The 20,925-nt window shown below is 36.6% G+C and overlaps 1 protein-coding gene across 1 annotated transcript; it reads right to left on the minus strand.

Annotated features, from left to right (window-relative positions):
• Positions 1–406: 406 nt before the first annotated feature.
• LOC147480050 (hyperosmolality-gated Ca2+ permeable channel 2.3-like) lies at positions 407–19,789 on the minus strand. The gene is made up of 10 exons (XM_086580597.1): positions 19,392–19,789; positions 19,157–19,309; positions 17,957–18,020; positions 17,030–17,239; positions 15,822–16,016; positions 14,651–14,949; positions 14,095–14,371; positions 13,366–13,638; positions 10,611–10,844; positions 407–1,298 (listed from the first exon to the last, which is right to left on the minus strand). Exons 1-10 carry the CDS (start codon positions 19,670–19,672, stop codon positions 1,149–1,151), a joined length of 2,136 nt encoding a protein of 711 aa, XP_086436723.1. The 5' UTR covers positions 19,673–19,789; the 3' UTR covers positions 407–1,148.
• Positions 19,790–20,925: the final 1,136 nt, after the last annotated feature.

The raw sequence follows: 20,925 nt of genomic DNA on the forward strand, positions 1-20,925 counted from the left end.
AGAAAGAATATTTGTCTGAGCGTTCTCTTCTTTGTGGTTACTGGTTAACGCGACTGATACATAATGATGAACTTTAATGACTTCGAGCTATAATACTCCACTTATTTAGTCATTAGTTACTTGGTAGAAAACCAGACTTCTTTAAAAGAACACAATCAGTAGGTATTTTCGTATAAAAATAAATCCAATTATAGAAAAGAACAGCTGTCGATCCTAGAAATCGGTTTTTTCATACAAAATTCGGATTCTATGAATTTGGGGAATGTGCACTTTATTCTACAGAAACTTCTACAATCCTCGAATTCACACATCGACCCAATTAATTTGTACACTTTCTAGCGTCCAGTTGCTATAAGCTTCGTTCATATTATGGCCAAGTCACCTAGCATTCAAGTGGAAGAAAATATAGAATACAGCAGCGGAATGCCATGCCTCACAAATACATTACTAAACCAATTTAATACCAAATTCTGTGGAGACGTCACCATTTTCAAGCTTCCGTGCACATTCTACAAAGAGATTAACTCGAGTGACATTCAGATTTTTTTTTATCACCGAGAGAAGATCAAGGTTCTATAATGCAACAGCCAACAAGCACGATACAAACACTCTTCCACAGGATGGAGAAACTAGTTACTAGTCAATTCTGACTATTATTCTCTTTCCAAACGTTGAGCTCCAAATTGGGTAGTCAAGCATTATAGATCAAAACATCCGATTGACTGGGAAGCTTTATTACAGCAATTGCACCAAGTGCTCTCATTTTCTATCTTTCCCAAGTGGGTTCCTCATATAGTCATATACTCATATTAGCTAATAACACAATATCTGCTAAACTCATATCTGATGATAGACGCGTTGGGACCATTTTTCTTATTTTGAGAATAGAAGTTCCTCCAAAAAAGCGCACACAATGGTGAAGTACCACAGAAGACAGTGAAGAATTCTTTTTAACTGGGGCAGTTCCACAACAGAGGGAGATCGAAACACACCCAAATATACACACGCTCACACAACCACTGTACAAGTAAATAAGTGTTCTCCAGAACTGATCTGTTAAAGTTCGCATGGTGAACAGTCAATCTAGAACACTCAACATGTGATCCGACCTCATTATGGTGAATGGTTGGCACTGTCTTAATCCTCAGTTAAGAAAGAAGAGGGGTCCTATGGTCATTGGCATTCTCTGAATAATGAATTGGCATGAGAGCTGGGTCCCGGTAAGTAGTGGCCAATTTATTAAGAAATTCAGCCATTGCGGGATCACGTTGGTCTTCTCTGTCTTTCTTTATCAAACTCTGCAAGCACAAGAACTCGGCAGTGTGAAGATCATGAAAGTGATTCAAGTTATTGAACTAGGCATCAAAAGAAAAGAGAGCAGCAAAATATTAAGGAAACAACAGTTGCCATAGTATTATGAACTATATGGAATGCACCATATCATTGGGAATATATACATGGTATGGAGACATACATCTTGGCCGAAAAACGTATACGGTGTTTGACATGGAACGTTTCTAAAAAATACCGACTTTAAGTTAACTTAAAATAAGTATGTAAGTAAACCTTCACTTGGAAAATGAATTCAACCTTAATTTTTTGTGGATATGATTTACTCACCATAAAAATCATCTCCACAAAATTTTAGCTCATTTGGAAACCTATAATATTGGCAAAAATTGATTGCAAAAACTCAATATTTCTGGACCGTTAGATTTCTTTTTAAATATGACAACATTTTTTATCTATGTTAGAGGTTTCCAAATGAACTGAAATTTTGTGCAGATGATCTTTATGGTGAGTGCTTCATAATCACAAAAAATTAGGTTTGATCATTTTCTAGGTGAAGTTTTAATTACGTACTTATTTTAAGTTAACTTAAATAGCTACTTTTTGGAGAAGGATTATGATTGTAGACCGTTATATAAATATCAAACTTAAACACAACTTTTGACAAGATTAAACATGTTTAAATGTCTTGATATTTTGTGGAGATGATCTCTATTGTATGGAGAACATACTCTTAGAAAATCAGCCCTTAGTTCATTGTGCAAGTTGTGGATGTCAAAATAATGTGTCAAAATAAGATGTCAAGGTAGCCTGACCCATATATATCAGTTCTTCTTTAAAAAGTAGCTACTTAAGTTAACTTAAAATAAGTACCTAAGTAAAATTTCACCTAGAAAATTAATTCAATCTTATTTTTTTATGGATATAATATACTCAACATTAAGACTATCTTCACAAAATTTCAGTTCATTTGGAAACCTCTAACATTGACAAAAAATGATTGCAAAAACTCGATATTTCTGGACCGTTAGATTTCTTTTTAAAAATGGCAGCAATTTTTATCTATGTTAGAAGTTTCCAAATAAGTTGAAATTTTGTAGAGATGATTTTTATAGTGAGTGTTTCGTAACCACAAAAATTAGATTTTTTTTTTTTTTGATCGGTAAATAGATATTTCATTGATATAAAAATATAAAAACATAGAAATAGTAGGATGAGGTATCCTTACATTGAAAACCAACTAAAAGAAAGAACAACATCAAATGTACACAAAAAACAGAAAACACCGTTCTCAAATCAAAATATCTTCCCATCTACACACAAAGTGCTCAAAAGGAATGTTACTAGTTTCCTCATGAGCTTTGGCCCGAAAAAATAATGACCCTTTAATTGACATGATTACTTCCTCCAAAGAAGCCACAACACCCTCAAAAGTTCTTCTATTCCGTTCCATCCATAGGCCCCACAAAACCCAAGAAAAGGAATCATTCTCCATATACGTCTTCCCCTTTGAGATTGCATATCTGAAGACCACGAGGCTAACACACCTTTCACCGAACCTGGACTGACCCATGAACTACCTAACCCCTGAATGAGAAAACACCAAACTTGCCAAGAAAAAAGACACTGAAGGAGGATATGATTCACTGACTCACCATCTTTCAAACACAAAGGACAGACGTTGACTAATGCTTCCTTGAAATGTCTCTTTCTAAAATTATCGACTGTTAAGATTTTACCCAAGGTTGCACACCATACAAAGAAAGTGACCTTTAAAGGAACTTTGGACCCCCAAATAACACGGCCAGGAAACAGGGTGTGTCTGAGAGCCCGAGGTCTGTTATGGGAACTCAAGGCATAATACCAAGATCTGATGGAAAATTTCCCCTTCTTATTGATTGCCCAAAGACGTTTATCTTTGTCCGGTCTCACAGGTGGGATGGACTCCAACATGTCAGTAAGAGCTACCACACTCACTATATCCCTGTCAGAGAGAGCTGTATCAATTCCCATGTTCCAAAACCAGATACCATTATCAATCCTCATGAACGAAAGTTTAAACGGGTTGATTTTTCAAAACAGATAAGGCATATAATCTCGGGAAAATCCTAAATAATGGCCTATCACTGATCCAAACATCCTCCCAAAACCTGAAACTCTCTCCGTTTCCTAAGACATATCTAATGTTCTTATGAAACTCCTCCCAAACTTTTAAAATGCCTTTCCAAACCCCGCACCCATAAGGATTCCTCAGAATAGGCCACTAAGCCAGCCCTAGATGTCTCCCCCAAACCTCGATACTATAACCTTTCTCCAAAGGCTATCTCTCTTCCCCGAATCTCCACAACCACTTTACCTAGCAAATAACGTTAAATTCATGTAAGCTCCTAATACCTAGGCCACCATTCCTTTTAGATTGGCACACTAAGTTCCAAGCCACAAGATGATATCTATGCCCTCTTCAAGATCATCCCATAGAAAATCTCTAATGATCGCCTCCATTCTATGTGATATAATCGAGAGGCATGTGAAAGAGAGACATATAATAAACGGGAAGGCTAGACAACGTGCTCTTGATCGAGAATGATCCTATCACCATAAGATTAAGATTCCGCCGGCCCCGCTTACTTTGTTACTAAATCTCTCAATCACCTTATCCCAAATAGCTTTCGACCTATACTTCACTCCCAAGTGGAAGACCCTAAGTACCTCGTAGGCAAGGTGCCCATCTCACAATCTACAGAGGAAGCAAGATGGTTCGGGATTGTCCCTCCGATAACGCCATAAATCGTGCTCTTACCCAAAGACCGGATTACTTCAAAACAACACAAGAGACCCCCTAAGAAATCTAAGCCGATCCAAATCGCGGCCTTTAAAAACCAATCGTATCATCCACAGCTGGAGATGAGAAACTAAAACCTACCCTCGACTCAACTCAAACCCTCAATAGCCCCCAACTGATTCGCTTTGTCAATCATCTTACCAAAAACTTCCACAACTAGAAGGAACAGGAGAGGAGATAGGGGATCTCCTTGTCTAATACCTCTGGAGCTCCTAAAAAACCCAGCCGGGGACCCATTAATGAGAATAGAAAAAGAAGCCGACGAGACGCACCTTCTCACCCAACTCCTCCAATGCACACCAAAACCCATGCGTTTCATGATATAATCAAGAAAGTCCCAATTTACATGATCATATGCCTTGGTCAAATCGATCTTGCACACAATCCCAGGATCTTTTTGCGTAATCCTATCATCAATAGCCTCATTTGCTATCAACACTCCATCCAAAATCTGTCGCCCAAAAACAAACGCCCCTTGTTCTTGAGCGATCACCCGAGATAACACTTTCTTTAGCCTAATCGAAAGAACCTTAGATATAATCTTATAGGCACTTAATAAGACTAATGGGACGCAAATCACCAATATTTTCAACGCCTTTCTTTTTAGGGATGAGTTTCACAAAAGTGCTGTTAAGACTATGAGCTAAAAAGCTAGTCTCATGAAAATCTTTTACCATCTCCATAAAGTCAATATGCACCACATCCCAAACTTTTCTAAAGAATTCAATGGGAAAGCCATCCGGACCCGGAGATTTATCACTTTTAAGACTTTTTATGGCTTCCCAAACCTCCTCCTCTAGTATGCCATCCTCTAAAGCTTCTATTTTCCACATCCGAAATACGAACCACATCAAGATTATCAACAAAAGGTCTAACGGGGTGTGGTTCGGTATACAATTTCGAATAGTAATCAACAACCTTATCTCTGAGATTATCTTCTCCGCTCACCTCTTTTTCCTCTATAACCAATCTATCAAGATGATTCTCTCTTTGTCTGGCTTTGGCACTGTTGACATATATGAGCCTCTAATATATTAATAGAATTGACCCTTCACATAAGTTCGAGCTTATGGAGAAATTGGCAATTTAACATGGTATCAGAGCCACTGGTTTCTGAGAGGTCTCGGGTTCAACTCCTACCAGGTGAAGATGTCCAAATCCCTTCTAATCACAGATTTCCAAATAAGCGGTGTCACCAGGGGAGTTGTTGACATATATGAGCCTCTAATATATTAATAGAATTGACCCTTCACATAAGTTCGAGCTTATGGAGAAATTGGCAATTTAACATGGTATCGAGCCACCGGGTTTCGAGAGGTCTCGTTCAACTCCTAGGGTGAAGATGTTAGTGTCAGGGGAGTGTTGACATATATGAGCCTCTAATATATTAATAGAATTGACCCTTCACATAAGTTCGAGCTTATGGAGAAATCGCAATTTAACATGGTATCGAGCCAATCGGGTTTTCGAGAGGTCTCGGTTCAACTCCTACCCGGTGAAGATGTCAAATCCTTCTAATTGTATTTCCAAACAAGTGTCGTGGGAATGTTGACATATATGAGCCTCAATATATTAATAGAATTGACCGCTTCACATAAGTTCGAGCTTATGGAGAAATTGGCAATTTAACATGGTATCGACATTTGGTTTTACGAGGTCGGGTTACTCTACCGGTGAAGATGTATTAAACAGTATTTTTAAATTAGTTGTTGATTTATATGAGCCTCAATATATTAATAGAATTGAATGTTAAATTGCCAATTTCTCCATAAGCTCGAACTTATGTGAAGGGTCAATTCTATTAATATATTAGAGGCTCATATATGTCAACACTTCACGACACCGAAATACATACGTAAGGATCGACATCTTCACCGGGTAGAGTCAACCCCAGACCTCTCTTAAAACCAAAGGTCTCCGGATACCATGTTAAATTGCCAATTTCTCCATAAGCTCGAACTTACGTGGAGCGGTCAATTCTATTAATATATTGAGGCTCATATATGTCAACAAGCACAAAGATGAAAAAAATTTAGTATTAGATTGGCCCTCTTTAATCCATCTAACCCCGACTTCAAGGTCTCCAAGACATTTCCTCTGAGATAGGTGACCTTTTCAAAATTCCTTTTCAACTCCCTCGACGAAAGAACCTCTCCTCCCTCAAGATTAGAGTTCTTATCTCACTCAAAAGTTTTTCTTTTTGCCTTTCAAGCCTGCCAAATTCATTTTTATTCCACACTTTGATTCTATCTTTCAAGTACCTTAACTTTTGGCAAAACGAATACTTGCCCTATCACCAATCTGCTCCACCTCCCACCATTCTCTAATCTTTTTCGACTAGGTTGGGGTCCGAGAACCACATAAGCTCAAACCTAAGCGGTGTGGTCTGCCCCTACCCATCTCTTTCACCAAGCTTAATAGGATGGTGATTTAACTCGTATCAGAACCACAGATTGAATTAAGGCAGCCATTCCTCTTCCCACTCACCTAACCAAAAACCCCGCCCGCTTTGGAAAGAGTCGGAACCTCTCAGTATTACTAGACCAAGTGAACCTACCCCCGCAGCAGGGAGAGATCAATGAGCTCACATCTCCTCACAAAATCATCAAAATCTCTCATATGATGGAAATGCGACATCCTCCTTTTTTCTCATGAGAGAATCTAATCACATTAAAATCTCCAGCAATACACCACGGTCCACCACTACTAAAGGCGTAAACATCGTCAAGCTCATTCCAAAAAGAGGAAAAGTCTTTGTTAGAAGGCCCATAAACTGCGGTGACAAGTTTAGAACTCTCCTCTCCCGAAAACTTATACAAAATAGAGACTGAAAAAACCCCAACTAGGTTATCAAAAACCTCCACCTTATCCTTGTCCCAAAGGATGCACACCCCACCTTTGGATCCTACCGAAGGAAGCTCCACACAATCAATATTATGGATACCCCAAACCTCTCGGACACACTCACGAGAGAACTTGTTAAGCTTAGTCTCTTGCAAAAGGATCATGCTAAGTTTCTCCTTCCTAATAACCCTTTTATACCGGGCTTTTTTCTTTTACCCAAACCCCTCAACGTTCCAAGTAAGGATTTTATGATTCATTAAAAACAGGTTTTCTCCCCTTCCTAACACTACCCTCAAGCACTTCTTTCTCCATAGTTCAAAGTTGCAAGTTTCCAAAAGCTCCTTCGATGCTCTTTACCGACTCCTGTAAGATTTCTCCTTGTTTTTCGTAGAGTTCTCTTTATATTGACTTCCCCTACTCTTTTTTCGCCACTCGATTAACTTTCGATCCGTTTTGACTAAAGAAAAATAGATTTGAGGAGGCCTAAGGCTTCCACTTCCCTCCCTTCATAACGATAGCCCCCGCTAATCGAATAAGGATTCGTTTAGAATGCTTCGACAACCAAACTCAAGTAAAAACCTCCTCGGTTTCAGCACCTACCTCTACCATCTCTAAAGGTGTCAAATCTAAAGGTCGATCGGAGATAAGCTCCTTATCCCCGATAGACCTCCCTTTCATACAACCCCACTGGATAAAACTCGCAGCCCAATTCCCGACATTATAAGCCTTATCGTTTCGGAGAGACCTCACAACCATCTCCCTTTGTTATTGCATATATTTATACCAGATTGCACTTGTTCGGAAGGATTGATAATGATAATCTCACCGCTCAGAGTTCAAACAATTTTCTCCGACAAGGCTAGAGAGGAGAGAGGAAGCTACCACACTTCTGTTTGAATTCCTTCCCACCGATTTGAAGGGGCATTATAATCATTTCTCGCCAAACAAAGAGGGAAACCCGGTCATGATAGAAGATGGAATTAGTAGGATACTCAAAACTATGATTAAAATCTAAAACAATAGAAGGGCTTGGAGAAAAAAGACTCCCTAGACTTAGATGGGATACTACATCCGATCCGGGTGAAGGTAAAGTTGCCTCCATAGTCTCCTCTTCCATAATTTTTCAAAGTAGCCCTCTTCATACATGATTCTCATTCTCCATATCTTCCCAAATCCTTCCAAGCCTTCTATCGAAGTTTTGTATAGTCATCTATCTCAAGATATTATTTTCATCCCAAATGCAATCTCGAGATTTCGGCTCTTCTATGTTCCTTGTGGTGTAGCCTTTGACCGCTACCCCCTTTACAAGGCATTGGTTATTCAAAGAAGATTCTGCATATGGAGATCGAATAGAATTCGGGCCTCCTCCCTATCTCTAGAAGAATGCGGGACTCGATCCCTTCCTCGGGTTTGTCACTCTCAAGGTACCTATTCTTTGATCTAGCATCTTTCCAATCTCCACTCCACCTCTATCCCTGCCCTCGCCGGAAAGTTCTAATGTCATGTATGCCTCCCTCCTCGAACTTATCACCATTATCTCTCCCTCTTCATGTATAAGGTTAATTGTTTGAAGAAAAGGATGGTCTCTACTTCCATCAGGGGCATAGCGTCGCGGTCGTGATCATCTCCTCATACTCATCAAAACAAAAATCCCGCGGAACCCCGAGCGTAAACCCTCTCCTCCTCGGACTTCCGCCTCTTCGAGAGTGGAGCAAACTTGTTTAATCCCAAAGGTACCTGCTCTTGCCGGTGGTTAGTGGACTCGTTCCCCTGAATAGTCTGGTCTCGGCACACTATTCCAGTAGATATAATCCCAAAAATTAGATTTGAATTCATTTTCTAGGTAAAGTTTTACTTATGTACTTATTTTAAATTAACTTAAGTAGCTACTTTTTAGAGAAGAACAAATACAGTCATTCTCTAAAATGTAGCTACTTAAGTTAACTTTAAAATAAGTACGTAAGTAAAACTTCACCTACAAAATGAATTCAAACCTATTTTTTTGTGAAAATGATATACTCAATATTAAGATTATCCCTACAAAATTTTAGCTCATTTAGAAACCTCTAACATTGTCAAAAAACGATTACAAAAACTCAACATTTCTAGACCGTTATATATATTTTTTTAAAGATGCCAACAATTTTTATTTATATAAGAGGTTTCCAAATGAGCTGAAATTTTGGAAAGATAATCATTATGATGTGTGCTTTATAACCACAAAAAATTAGATTTGAATTCATTTTGTAAGTGAAGTTTTACGTACGTACTTATTTTACGTTAACTTAAGTAGCTACTTTTTAGAGAATTACTGTATATATAAATAAAATTTTACCTATAAAATGAATTCAATCCTAATTTTTTGTGGATATGATATACTCAACATTAAGATCATCTCCACAAAATTTCAACTAATTTGGAAACCTCTAACATAGATAAAAATTGTTGTCATTTTTAAAAAAAAATCTAACGGTCCAGAAATGTCGAGTTTTTGCAATCATTTTTTGCTAATGTTAGAGGTTTCCAAATAACCTGAAATTTTGTGGAGATGATCTTAATGCTGAGTATATCATATCTACAAAAAATTAGGTTTGAATTCATTTTCTAGGTGAAGTTTCACTTACATACTTATGTTAAGTTAACTTAAATAGCTACTTTTTAGAGAAGGACTATATATATATATATATGGAGAAGGATCAATATACAACACTTTTTATACAACAATTTATAAAAAACGATATAATGATATAAAAATAACTAAGTTACATTGACACGGATACGTGTGTCCGCATCCGACACGGATATGAAGTGTCCGACACGGAAAAATACCAAAAATTAAGTATATCACGTACAATATGTGCGTGTGTCGTGTCCGACACGGACACATGAACTCGTATCCAACACAGATTATTTTAAAAATACGGCGTGTCCATGTAACATAGAAAAATAATATTGAAGTAAAATAAATATGGACGTACATGCCATACTAGTACAATGACTTCTAACTATGGTTCATGTAACCTGTCTAACCAATCTGTACATAGTGATTGAATTAGACTGAGGCCCCATTTCTGGTGCTGATATTTTTAAGCTGCTTTTCTTTAGGTTTTGGCTAAAGATTTTTAAGTATGAACGGAAGGGGAAAGAAGGTTTTGATTTTTCAGCAATGTCAAAATGGGGCCCTTAGAAGAAGAAGAAAAAGGAAATTCAAATTAAGCCGGCAGGAAACTTATGTCACTGCCAATAAATCATAAGAAAAACACAGTAAAACGAGAGAAAATGCATCATATGGATTTCCACTGAAAACCATACACCAGTTAAAAACCACAGCCAACACAAAATTCCAGTATGCGCAAATGTTGTAAGAGAGAACATCACAACAGCAGTCTTACTCAAAACAATGCAAATGTGGCTGAAGTGTACAAAACAAACATGTTGAAAACCGAAAACCCTCTAAAATAAATAGATATACTATACCAGAGATATAGATAATTGAAAAGAACATGAGATTAAAGCATGAGTCATCTATGAATTAAATATGCACTGTAAATTCTAATTTTCTCCAAAAAATTTCTGTTCAATGTCTAAAGAAGCACGAAAAATACTCAGTACTTGTGGCTGGTAACGGTAATACCTCAGCAGAGTAAGCCCTGAATATAGGGAAGAAGCGTTTCCGGCAATATTCATTGAACAAAAGGGTGAGAATCAGAAGTGGAACACTCATGCTTGACGCAAGAGGAAGCTTCTTCAGCCCAAATATTCCCACAGCAATAGCTTGCACCAATAACAAAGAAAATATTGTTGAATTGTGCACAATAGGCCAAAACTTTCCACCAGTATCAAACTTTGGCTCATACACATTTATAAGCTGCATAACAGACTCCAAGTGTCAGCATAAGTAAAATATTGAATAATGACTCAAAACAAGAGGCATAAAAGAGTTTTTTTTTTTTTTGAAAGGCTTAAAAGAGTATTTTAGTAACAAACTAGGATAAACAGTAACCCTTATAACGTTTTGATATTTCAAACTGGTTCAGATAAGGGAAATAGTAGTAACTGTCCGACTGTGATACTTTAAAGAGACTTGAGAAACAACGTGGCAACTACCAATGATAAAGATGTGATATGAGGAGTGAAAACAGAACAAACACAAGGAACTCAACTAACCCCTCCTCTCCTTCAGACTATGGGCTTCCTTAAATCTTTCGATGTATTAGGAGCTTAACAAACTTACGCTATAATTTTCCTTTACTTCATCTAAGAATTTTCTCTGACATTGAAACTCCCTGATGCTTTGAGTTCTACCTAACCCCATTAAAAAATACATTGACGATAAAAATAATAAAAAAAGACTGAAAGTCCCTAAGCATAAGAACTCGTCCTTCATTCAAACATTAACAAATTCCCACACTAGTGCCATCCCTAATTGTATTAGCAGTGCTAGGCACGAAGGACTACGAGTCATACTCAGCGTGCATATGAAGTGTGCATTGACAGGGATGATCGACATGCATGATAACCAGCAATGTGGCTATTGTAGTCGAGCTCAAGGGTGAAGGCAGGGATGTCCCCCTCTTTACTTCATTATTTCATTGTTTTTGTTTTATTTTATTTGCTAAGATATTTGCAGCCCCAGGGCATATTTCTTGGGCTTCCTTGCCTAGCAAGGAAAACCCCATTTTCAAATAAGGGGCTCTCACAGTTAAACAGCTTGTTGATTTATGTTTGAAAATAAAGATTAAAAGAGATACTTGTAGGGTTTTCTTGAAGAACTTGGGTTCTTTCTTATTTTCTAAGTTGTAGATTAATTGAATTGTTGCTTCCACCAATTATAATCTGCATCAACAAGTCACGAAATAGCACCTTAAGCAAAGAAGATGATACGCTCTCCACTAAAGCCAAGATATAAAGGGAATTTAAGGATGATTTTTTTTTATCGCTGACCATGTATCTGAATGTTGAATATTAACCAGTTCATTCTATGATAATCTACTGCAAAATGTTCTAAAAGTTGATCATGCCAAGCAAAGTGACTTCTCAAGCAGCCACCACTTTTGGTGTAGAAATACCTACTGAAGTTAAGAATCAAATTTCAAGTTGAGGATTGCTAGCGTCCTACCCTTTAAAGGGGTAGGACCATTCTAACTCTTTTAAAACAAAAATAAGTGACCAAACAAGGGAAGAGCCAGGTCCCAATTTTTAACCTTTTTAAACTAATATTTTACATCTTCTACCACCGCCACTTGCAGACACTCTCTTTCTTCCTCCATTTTCTTCTCCTCCATATTTTTTTTACTCCCCATAGAACCACCACCAGTAGTGGCGCAAACCATTTGCTATATTGACATCAATTTAAAGATATAGAAAGAGTTTTATTTAAAGAGTTTTTACTAATTTTCAGGCTAAAATTCAGTGGTTATTGTTTGGACATGAATCTTTGAAATCAATTTCATTCTCTTTTTAGTTTGGAGAAACATTCAATATTAGGCATAAAAGGTGTTGGGGAATCTAATTTTAGTGATAGAGGGAAACAATGGCCCAAATGAGTTGAAAAAGGCAGTGGCTGCTGAACTGCTGAAGGCAGTGAAGGTGGTGGTAGGGGAGAGGGGGTAAAAGATGGGTGAAGAAGAGAAAGAAAATAAATGAGTCAACTAACTGAAATAGTGTAATTTTATTGTGAAATGAAAGCTGAAAAGAGAACCTCTAGAGTAGGTCAGCAGGTTAACTTTTTTAATTTTTGTTTTTTTGTCTCTACCGGGATAGAATGGTCCTACCACTTTAGAGGGGCAGGACGCTAGCAATCCTCTTTCAAGTTAACCTAAAGAACATAGAGCAGACATGGCGCACATAGGAATTTTTTTATAAAGGATCAGCGACAGGCACAAACTTAAAGTAGCAAGGCTCAAAATACCACCTTAAGCAAAAAAAACAAACTTCACTATCCACAGAAGCCAAGGTAAATCAAGATAAACCAAGCAAAAAACAAACTTCACTATGAAAGTCCCTAAGCATAAGAGCTCATCCTTCAATTCAAACATAAACAAATTCCCCCAATAGTGTCATCCCTAATTGTATTAGCAGTGTTAGGCACGAAGGACTACGACTCATACTCAGTGTGCATATAAAGTATGCATTGACAAGGATGATCGACATGCATAATAACCAGTAATGTGGACATCGTAGTTGAGCCCATGAGTGAAGGCAAGGATGTCCCCCTCTTTATTTCATTATTTCATTCTATAGTAAAACGTATTCTGTTTGCCACCATTGTTGGAATATAAAATCTTACAGAAGTTTATAGTCGAAATTGAAGTTGACTTAGAAAGGTTGAAATAATAACACGGAATCTAATAAATACACAGAAGAAACAAATGAGGAGTTCCACTAACCTGGTTACGGTAGACAACATATCCAAGACAGAAGTAAGCCAAGACAAAAGGCAGGATCAGTGGAGCTAGGAAAAAATATGTAATACCAAGAAGTTCAAATAAGAGAATTCTTGGAATTTCACTGGTGTAGGGAATAGATGGCACATTAGGTTCATCATTAGTACCACTAGCACAATTTCCAATAACACTCCAAATGAGAGGCTTCATCCTGAAAAGTTCTGATGATATACTGGTCCATCCAGATGTCACAACGTATGCGATGTAGAATGATGCCTACACTTATAACAACCAAAGTTATGAGTTTCCAGTTTAACCGAATACAATATCAGGTGGTGTTAACAGTTCTCGAAGCAATAGCGTCTGGAGCAGAGTTTTATGTCCGTGCACGACTCCAAATTGATAAGCATGTATTAAAAACAATTAGGATTCAATAACTGTTTTAAATGCTTTAACAACTTGGGATATTTGTCGTGTTTCCAAATGCATTTAATACTACCTCGGCTGTTACTCCTGATATTGTAATATGAAAATTCACAATTCCATTTAACAAACATGAAAAACAAGATTATTGAACAAAAAATAAGAGGATGAGGCATGAGAGTATCTGTAAGAAAGCAATGTAGGAGTAAACCTACAAATAAACTAAAGAAATTCAAATGGAAAAAACTAGTGATATTGACACGTATGAGAGAAGGAGGGAATAAGAAAGAAAAGTAATGAAATTTGCACCTGTCCAGGAACAGCAACTGCTAGCACGAAAGGAATGTTCTTCAAATCTAGTATTTTATTAATTTGAGAAAAAACTGATCCAGATAGGACGTTTGCAAAGAAAACGTTCCATATGGTAAACCACAATACTTTAATGCAAGCGCTTCTTTCAATCTCACTGTGAGAGAAATGCCCTTGCATGGATGAAAAGATCTTCATAATAGGAGGAACAATTGATAAAGCCAACTGAAGAATAAGGCTGGGGAGATAGCCTGTAAGCACTTGACTTACGAACGTTCTACACAAATACACAATAATGAATTGGAATAATTAGCATTAGGTAGTAATTCAAATTAATTCCTAAAAAACTATAACAAGGTGTACATACTAAAATGCCATACTTTCAAGTTTCAAGCAAATACCATTCACTTCCTAAACTAAAACAGCTCTACAAATAAGACTACAAAAATCATCTGTTGATCTTTTGTCTAGAACTCTAGACACATTAATCTGCATCATATTAAGATAGTAAGACGTCTCCATATTACATAGTGATATAAGTATTAGAAACACTTACATGGTCAGTACTCCTTTCAAAAAAGGCAGCCAAGTCTCCAGTTGATTCAAATTTGTAAGACCTTGCACAAAAACAACAGGAAGGAGAAATAGTAGTGTAAGGATAATTGATGCAACAATTACAGCCAGCTTGGAAATCCATCTCTGCAAAAACGTCTCGAAAAAGAAGGGCCAATAAACATCATGAGGCTCAGGTGCTTGTTCTATGATCCATTCTGTGGGATCTATAGATTGTTGAATGTTCAAAGCTATGGATGCACCATATCGGGATTTGAAGGATACAAATGCAGCTGGCACCTCCTGTTAATTTAGAAGGGAAAGTCAATTATAAGGTGCATAGCATGACATCAGCATATCATCAGAGACAAGCATATACAGCATAATCCAATATTTTCCAGCAACACTCAGTACCACCATGTACACAGTAAAGGGAACTCAGGTGTTATCGAGAAAAGTAAAAGAAAAGGGAACTCATATACTAGTTAAGATACGTTTCTTCATTTTCTCGTGTAGGTACAGATGGAAATTAAATTATGTTATTAATTTGTGAATTAGCATGGGTACTGAAATTCTAAGTCAAATCTATATGATACTATTCTTACAGAAATTTAACTTCGCTAACACTTCACATCTAATATTCGCATTCTATCGGGTGGGTAAAACTCTGAAAATTTTAAATTTGTGGTCGAGTGTTATTTACATTTTGAAATAAAATAAAGAATTATATGTTGAAAACTAGTGATTTTACACTTCATTAATTTTCTTTAGTGTGCCTGCCTGCCTTCAGGGTGCTGTTAGGCATGTTCCTGCAATCCTGCCCTTTTAAGACTAGCAATTGATATACATTATTGTGCCTCTTCAATAGATTGGGAAGTAAACTGGGTGTTAACATGGTAAAGCGCAGTATGTCCTAAGAGGTTTAATCCGGGGGAAAGGCCACTTAGATGTGTGCCTGCCTTCGACTATTGCTAGGCATGCACCTACCCCTTATAAGACGCAATATCCATTCGATACACATTATTGTGCCTCTCTCCAACAGCTTTGACTGAAGTGGATTAGCCATTTTCAGACAACCAGTTAACCACAACAACCAACTATAATGGAAGGAAAAAACAACATTCATGCAAAAGGATGGTAAATGCTATAAAAGAAAAACGTGCAAATATGATTACCTCCCGTGTCAATGAGACATCAGATTGCTGTACCCTCACATTTTCTTCCAAATCATCCAGCTTTTTTCCATAGTGATCAACAAGACTTACCTTCGGGCCAAACAATCCCAAAAAGCCACTACGACGAAATTTTTGTTGTGCATGTACATCTGATTTTAAGTGTGTAAGCCTTTTATACAGCTTCTTAGCATCAGTCTGGAAAGAACACAATAGATTTGTTAAGAACAAGACAAGGTGAGAGAAAATTATGGCACTCAATACATAAACATGAGTCACAAAACATCTTTTAGGATTGTCAGTTTATTTTTCATGCTCTATTATTTACTTTGAAAACTGAACAATACAATGAACCTGGATATATCGATATCGTTGAACTTCAAAAAATTATATGGTACCCATACACATACCACATCTGACAACAGGTTATTTTTTTTTATTGTACTTTAGTTTTTTACTTTGGCCCTAGTCCTAATCAAATTCCTTTTTCCATGTCAGCATATATATACGGACATAGGCGAACATCAAGCATCCATTTTCGATTTCGGTATTACGATAATAAATTAACTGCTAGTGGAGTGTAAGAAGAGCTTCTACAAGGTTCATAGTCGATACAAAATCACAGTGATAGCAAAATCCATATGAGCAAAACAAACTACAAGGATAATTAAGAAATCAAAAAGGAATTTCTTAATTGTTATGGACGTGTTTAGACTTTTCATTATTAATATTATTTTATTTTATTTTCTTATAATTGAAATTTTATTGTTTTGTAATATGGATACAGGATGTATTTAGACTTTAGACTATGAAACCAAACCACTGCACATTTATTTTTCTCATCAAAATAAAACTAAATTGGATAATTTGCAAGAAAATTACTTTTTTTTTAAATCTTTGCAAACGATAGTTCTTTGGTATTATTATTATTTTTTTTTTGGAGGGGTAATCTAAATGGATCTTGCGGTAAATGCAAACCCAATTGTGTTTGAGTGGGTATACGAGACCAAGCATGAGATCTGGAACTATCGCTGAAAGACAGACATGCATCCCCAGAAGTATGCTAACATAACACACTGAAATCTAATATCATCTTCTATTACTAGCATAACACTGATAATACATTTAAAATTTTAAACAAGGGATAATATCTCTAACTAGATATCTAAAAATTTAATGCATATTGCAGAGGAAAAAACTGACATTCTTACAATTAGACCTTGAAGTTTGCTTGTCCGACAAACCATGGAATGAGACAAATAGGAGGAAGAATGATACTCCATAAAAAATTTGTATACTTCATCACTAAACGTGCCTTCAGCAGAAGTAGGGATACCACGAACTAGAATGGTGAATTGATGCGGCTGAGGTTTGGATGAATAGAACCAAGCAATCCTCTTCGAAGTAATATATCTATTCTCCTGCAAAAGAAATAATATTCAGATATTTTCTGAACCTTAATTGATTCTTTCTATTCAGGCATGCAAAATCTCTATGAAGTATAGCGTTTGTCACTCTTGAAGTAAGATACTCTCTAGACCATGGGGATATGATTATTAACTAATGATAAGAGCATTACTCATTGATTAAAAACGTAACATTGTACTCATTGATTAAAAACATAACATTGTCCTTTCCAGGGTTTTAAGAAGATAATTGTGCTGGAGAGTACAGGCTTCACATATTGCAGTTTTGCGTAAATAAGACAAGATAATAGAAAATTCCAAAAATAAAGGAAAATAGAGTCTTCATTCCCACATCTAAAGAATTGATCTTCCATTACTCATATAGCAAAAGGAGGGAGATGAGGTTCTAGCTGTCTAATCAAGAACAACTGCTTTGAAGCCTAATATGTATAGAGTACGCTTCTCTGTTTATATAAAAATTCCTATATTTTCTTCCATGATTGACCTCCCTAATGATCACACACACACACACAGGGAGAGAGATTATCTAAACTTTCAGTCACAGTGATAATTTATCTCGTATTAGGGTATCAAGACTTCTTGTGTGACATCTAAAACCATTAAACGATTAGATACATGCACCTAAACTGATAAGATTGTTAGTATTTGAACCCAAGAATCTCAGCCTCATCACTGACAAGTATAGTCAATTAACAAAAGGAAAAGACGTACTTGATAAAGAAGATAGCAAACAAATGCTGTTGTAATGTAGACAGCACCAAAGTGGACCCATAACCTACAAGAAAAGGAAAAAATGATAATGACGGTCACTAGAATGTTGATTATAAGAATATGAAGAGAATGATTGTTCTGGACAAAATTAATTAGTGCTCATTTTCGGACGAGTGATGATTTCTGGATTAGCAGGGTAACTACAGCAAAGAGACTGAGACCATTCAGCCTAAATTATAAAGAGTGAATAAATGAAAATGCAACTACGACTTTGAGTGATATCCACCATATGGAATATGAAATACCCTAAGCTTCTTGAAGAGCCAAAAAAGAGAGATCCTTTAATGATGTCCTAAAGACTGCATTATCTATCAAAAAACATCCTCTTTTGCTCACAAAACCATCTTATTCATCTCATGTTCTCTCAATTGCCCACGCACAAAGTCTGGAAAAAGATTTTTCTACTATACCTTTCTTAGAAAAAAAAAAGGTGAAATTCAGGACTTACTCACTGTCCCCAAGAGAAAGAAAAATATTATAATCATCCTCAGCTACCCTCTTCCAAACTTTGAAACAAAAGAATTCTAACGATTGTTTTACAGAATATGGTGCAAGACATAAAGCCAGCTAATATATACGAGATATGCACATCGCCTCTGTGTGCTTGTGTGTGTGCCATGAAGGTACAAAAGAAGAGTAAAAGTGCAGTCCAACAAGGCATCCAGAAAAGTACAAAATAGTGAATTTGTGACATAAAAAGAGTGCTAACCGAAATGAACTGGTAGATTGCAACAAGAAACTAAGATACAGAATTACCTATGTTACATGGACACGCCAAATTTTATAAATAATCTGTGTCGGACACAACACAGACACATATCGTATGTGATATACCTCAATTTTTATATTTTGCCTGTGTCACATAGGGGCACAGTTGTGTTGCATGGTTACAGCTGAGACATGGCATTTTCAGTTAAAATTCGAAGTGTCCAGACACGGGTACGGATTCCATTTAAAAGTACCCGCGCGTATCCGTGTCAATGTAACTTAGGAAATTAGCAAGGTTGTAAGCCGTCTCAGTATATAGGACCCGACATCCAAAGCAATATTAAACAGTACAAAATGACATGGTTCCAAGTTCTGACTTTGATATATATATATAAACAAACAGCAAAATAAAAAACAATGCCCCTGGGTTACCTTTTGGAACCATTCTCCACATTAGATATGCTAAATAAGTCCAAGGACTTATTCGGAAGATCATATATATCAATCCTCAACTGACCACCCACATAATTGATTGGTAGTAATATAAACACCCCAACTAGCCCAATGAACGAAAACATTTTCAAGCTGCATACAACAATGAAACAAAATTAGTAGCACACTAGAAGAATAGTTAATTAATAGAGCGGGGCAAGTAGAAGAAAAAAACCTGAAGGTAAAAATCCGCATAAACACAACACCATCGAGTCCAGAAATAGACAAGAGCTCATCTTCAGAAAGGTCCCAAGCTCTACGGACCCAACCGGTAGAAGGTAATAATCTTTCTAAGTTGAAGCCACTAGCTGTTTGTGACTTATCATTGGCAATTAACCGGGGTGCATAGACATCAATATTACCAGGTTGTTTTCTTAGGATAGAATATAATGTGAAGAATAATATACATAGGAATAAATTTATTCCCACTGATGTTAATAGAGCGGAAACTATCATTTCTTCTTCTTGGAGAGTGTTGAAATGTTGGATTTTTTTTAGCTTAAAATACAAAAGTACACGTGTTGTTTCATCTGTTTATATTTATTGATCGACATAGTTTAATGATTCATTTGTTCTATTTGTTTTTAATTGTTTTGGCCTCGTATAAGAAGAAGCCGACTATTTGAATTTTTACACTTTTTTAAATGGGATTTTACGATTTAGCCCCTTGATAGCGACTGAAAAATACCGACTTCGAGCAAAGTGTTATTCGTTATTTTCTTTCCGCGGAAGCAATAGGGCTTTTTTGAGTTAACCCCCTCAAATTTGTACCCTCCTCTTTTGTGAAAAACCCCATTTTTTAAATCAGTAGTGATTGCCGCTCTTCCAATCAGTCGATTTTTTGTGTAACAGATTTTGGTATTTTGTATATTAGTAAATTTGTCTCTAAGTCAAATTTGTAAAAACCACCTATTCAAAATTTTCCCATTTTACAATTTCCCCATTCAAACAATGTCAACTAAACTAGCAAGTTCATGTTTAGGGGATATATACTACTTTTAGCCACTCTAACAATAACAAGTAACAACAACACTTTTCAATAAGGCTAGTAAAACCCATAGGCTTGTTGTGGTTAGCCCACATGCTACTCCCAAAATATGTTGCAATAAGGGGCATGTACATATATGCAACTTCATATTAGACGCTTTTTGTTTGGCATCTGCTATGCTTTCTTTTTGGATTTCCATGGTGATGATAAGTATAATTTTTTATGGTATTCTCTCTCCTCTTTCTTCATTTTTTTCGTTTCAAAACTACCCATCATCTCCTTATTATGTCGATAATGACTCCCTTCATTTATTAGAGAATTTGGTTAGAGATCATTGTAAAACAGGAACACATACTTGAGCTTGACGAATCATTGGGTTTCTTTAATGAGTTGATTCGGTATCGATCCTTGCCTACTTCCATTCACCCTTTCAATCAATTGCTAGGAGCCCTTGTCAAGACCAAACATTATTCTACTGTGTTATCCATGTACAATGCAATGGCTTCTACTGGAGTCCAACCAAGTATTGTAACGCTTAACACACTGATAATTTGCTACTCTTATATAGGTCGGGTGGATTTTGGGTTTTCTGTTTTGGGGACTATTCTTATTCTTAAACGTGGGTTTGAACCAAATGTGGTTACTTTCACTACTCTGCTCAAGGGTTTGTTTATGGAGGGAAAATCAACACCAGCTTTGGAATTGTTCGACAAAATAGCCC

Source organism: Coptis chinensis, chromosome 8 (genome assembly GCF_015680905.1).
Source record: "Coptis chinensis isolate HL-2020 chromosome 8, ASM1568090v1, whole genome shotgun sequence".
Classification (NCBI taxonomy): Eukaryota; Viridiplantae; Streptophyta; class Magnoliopsida; order Ranunculales; family Ranunculaceae; genus Coptis; species Coptis chinensis.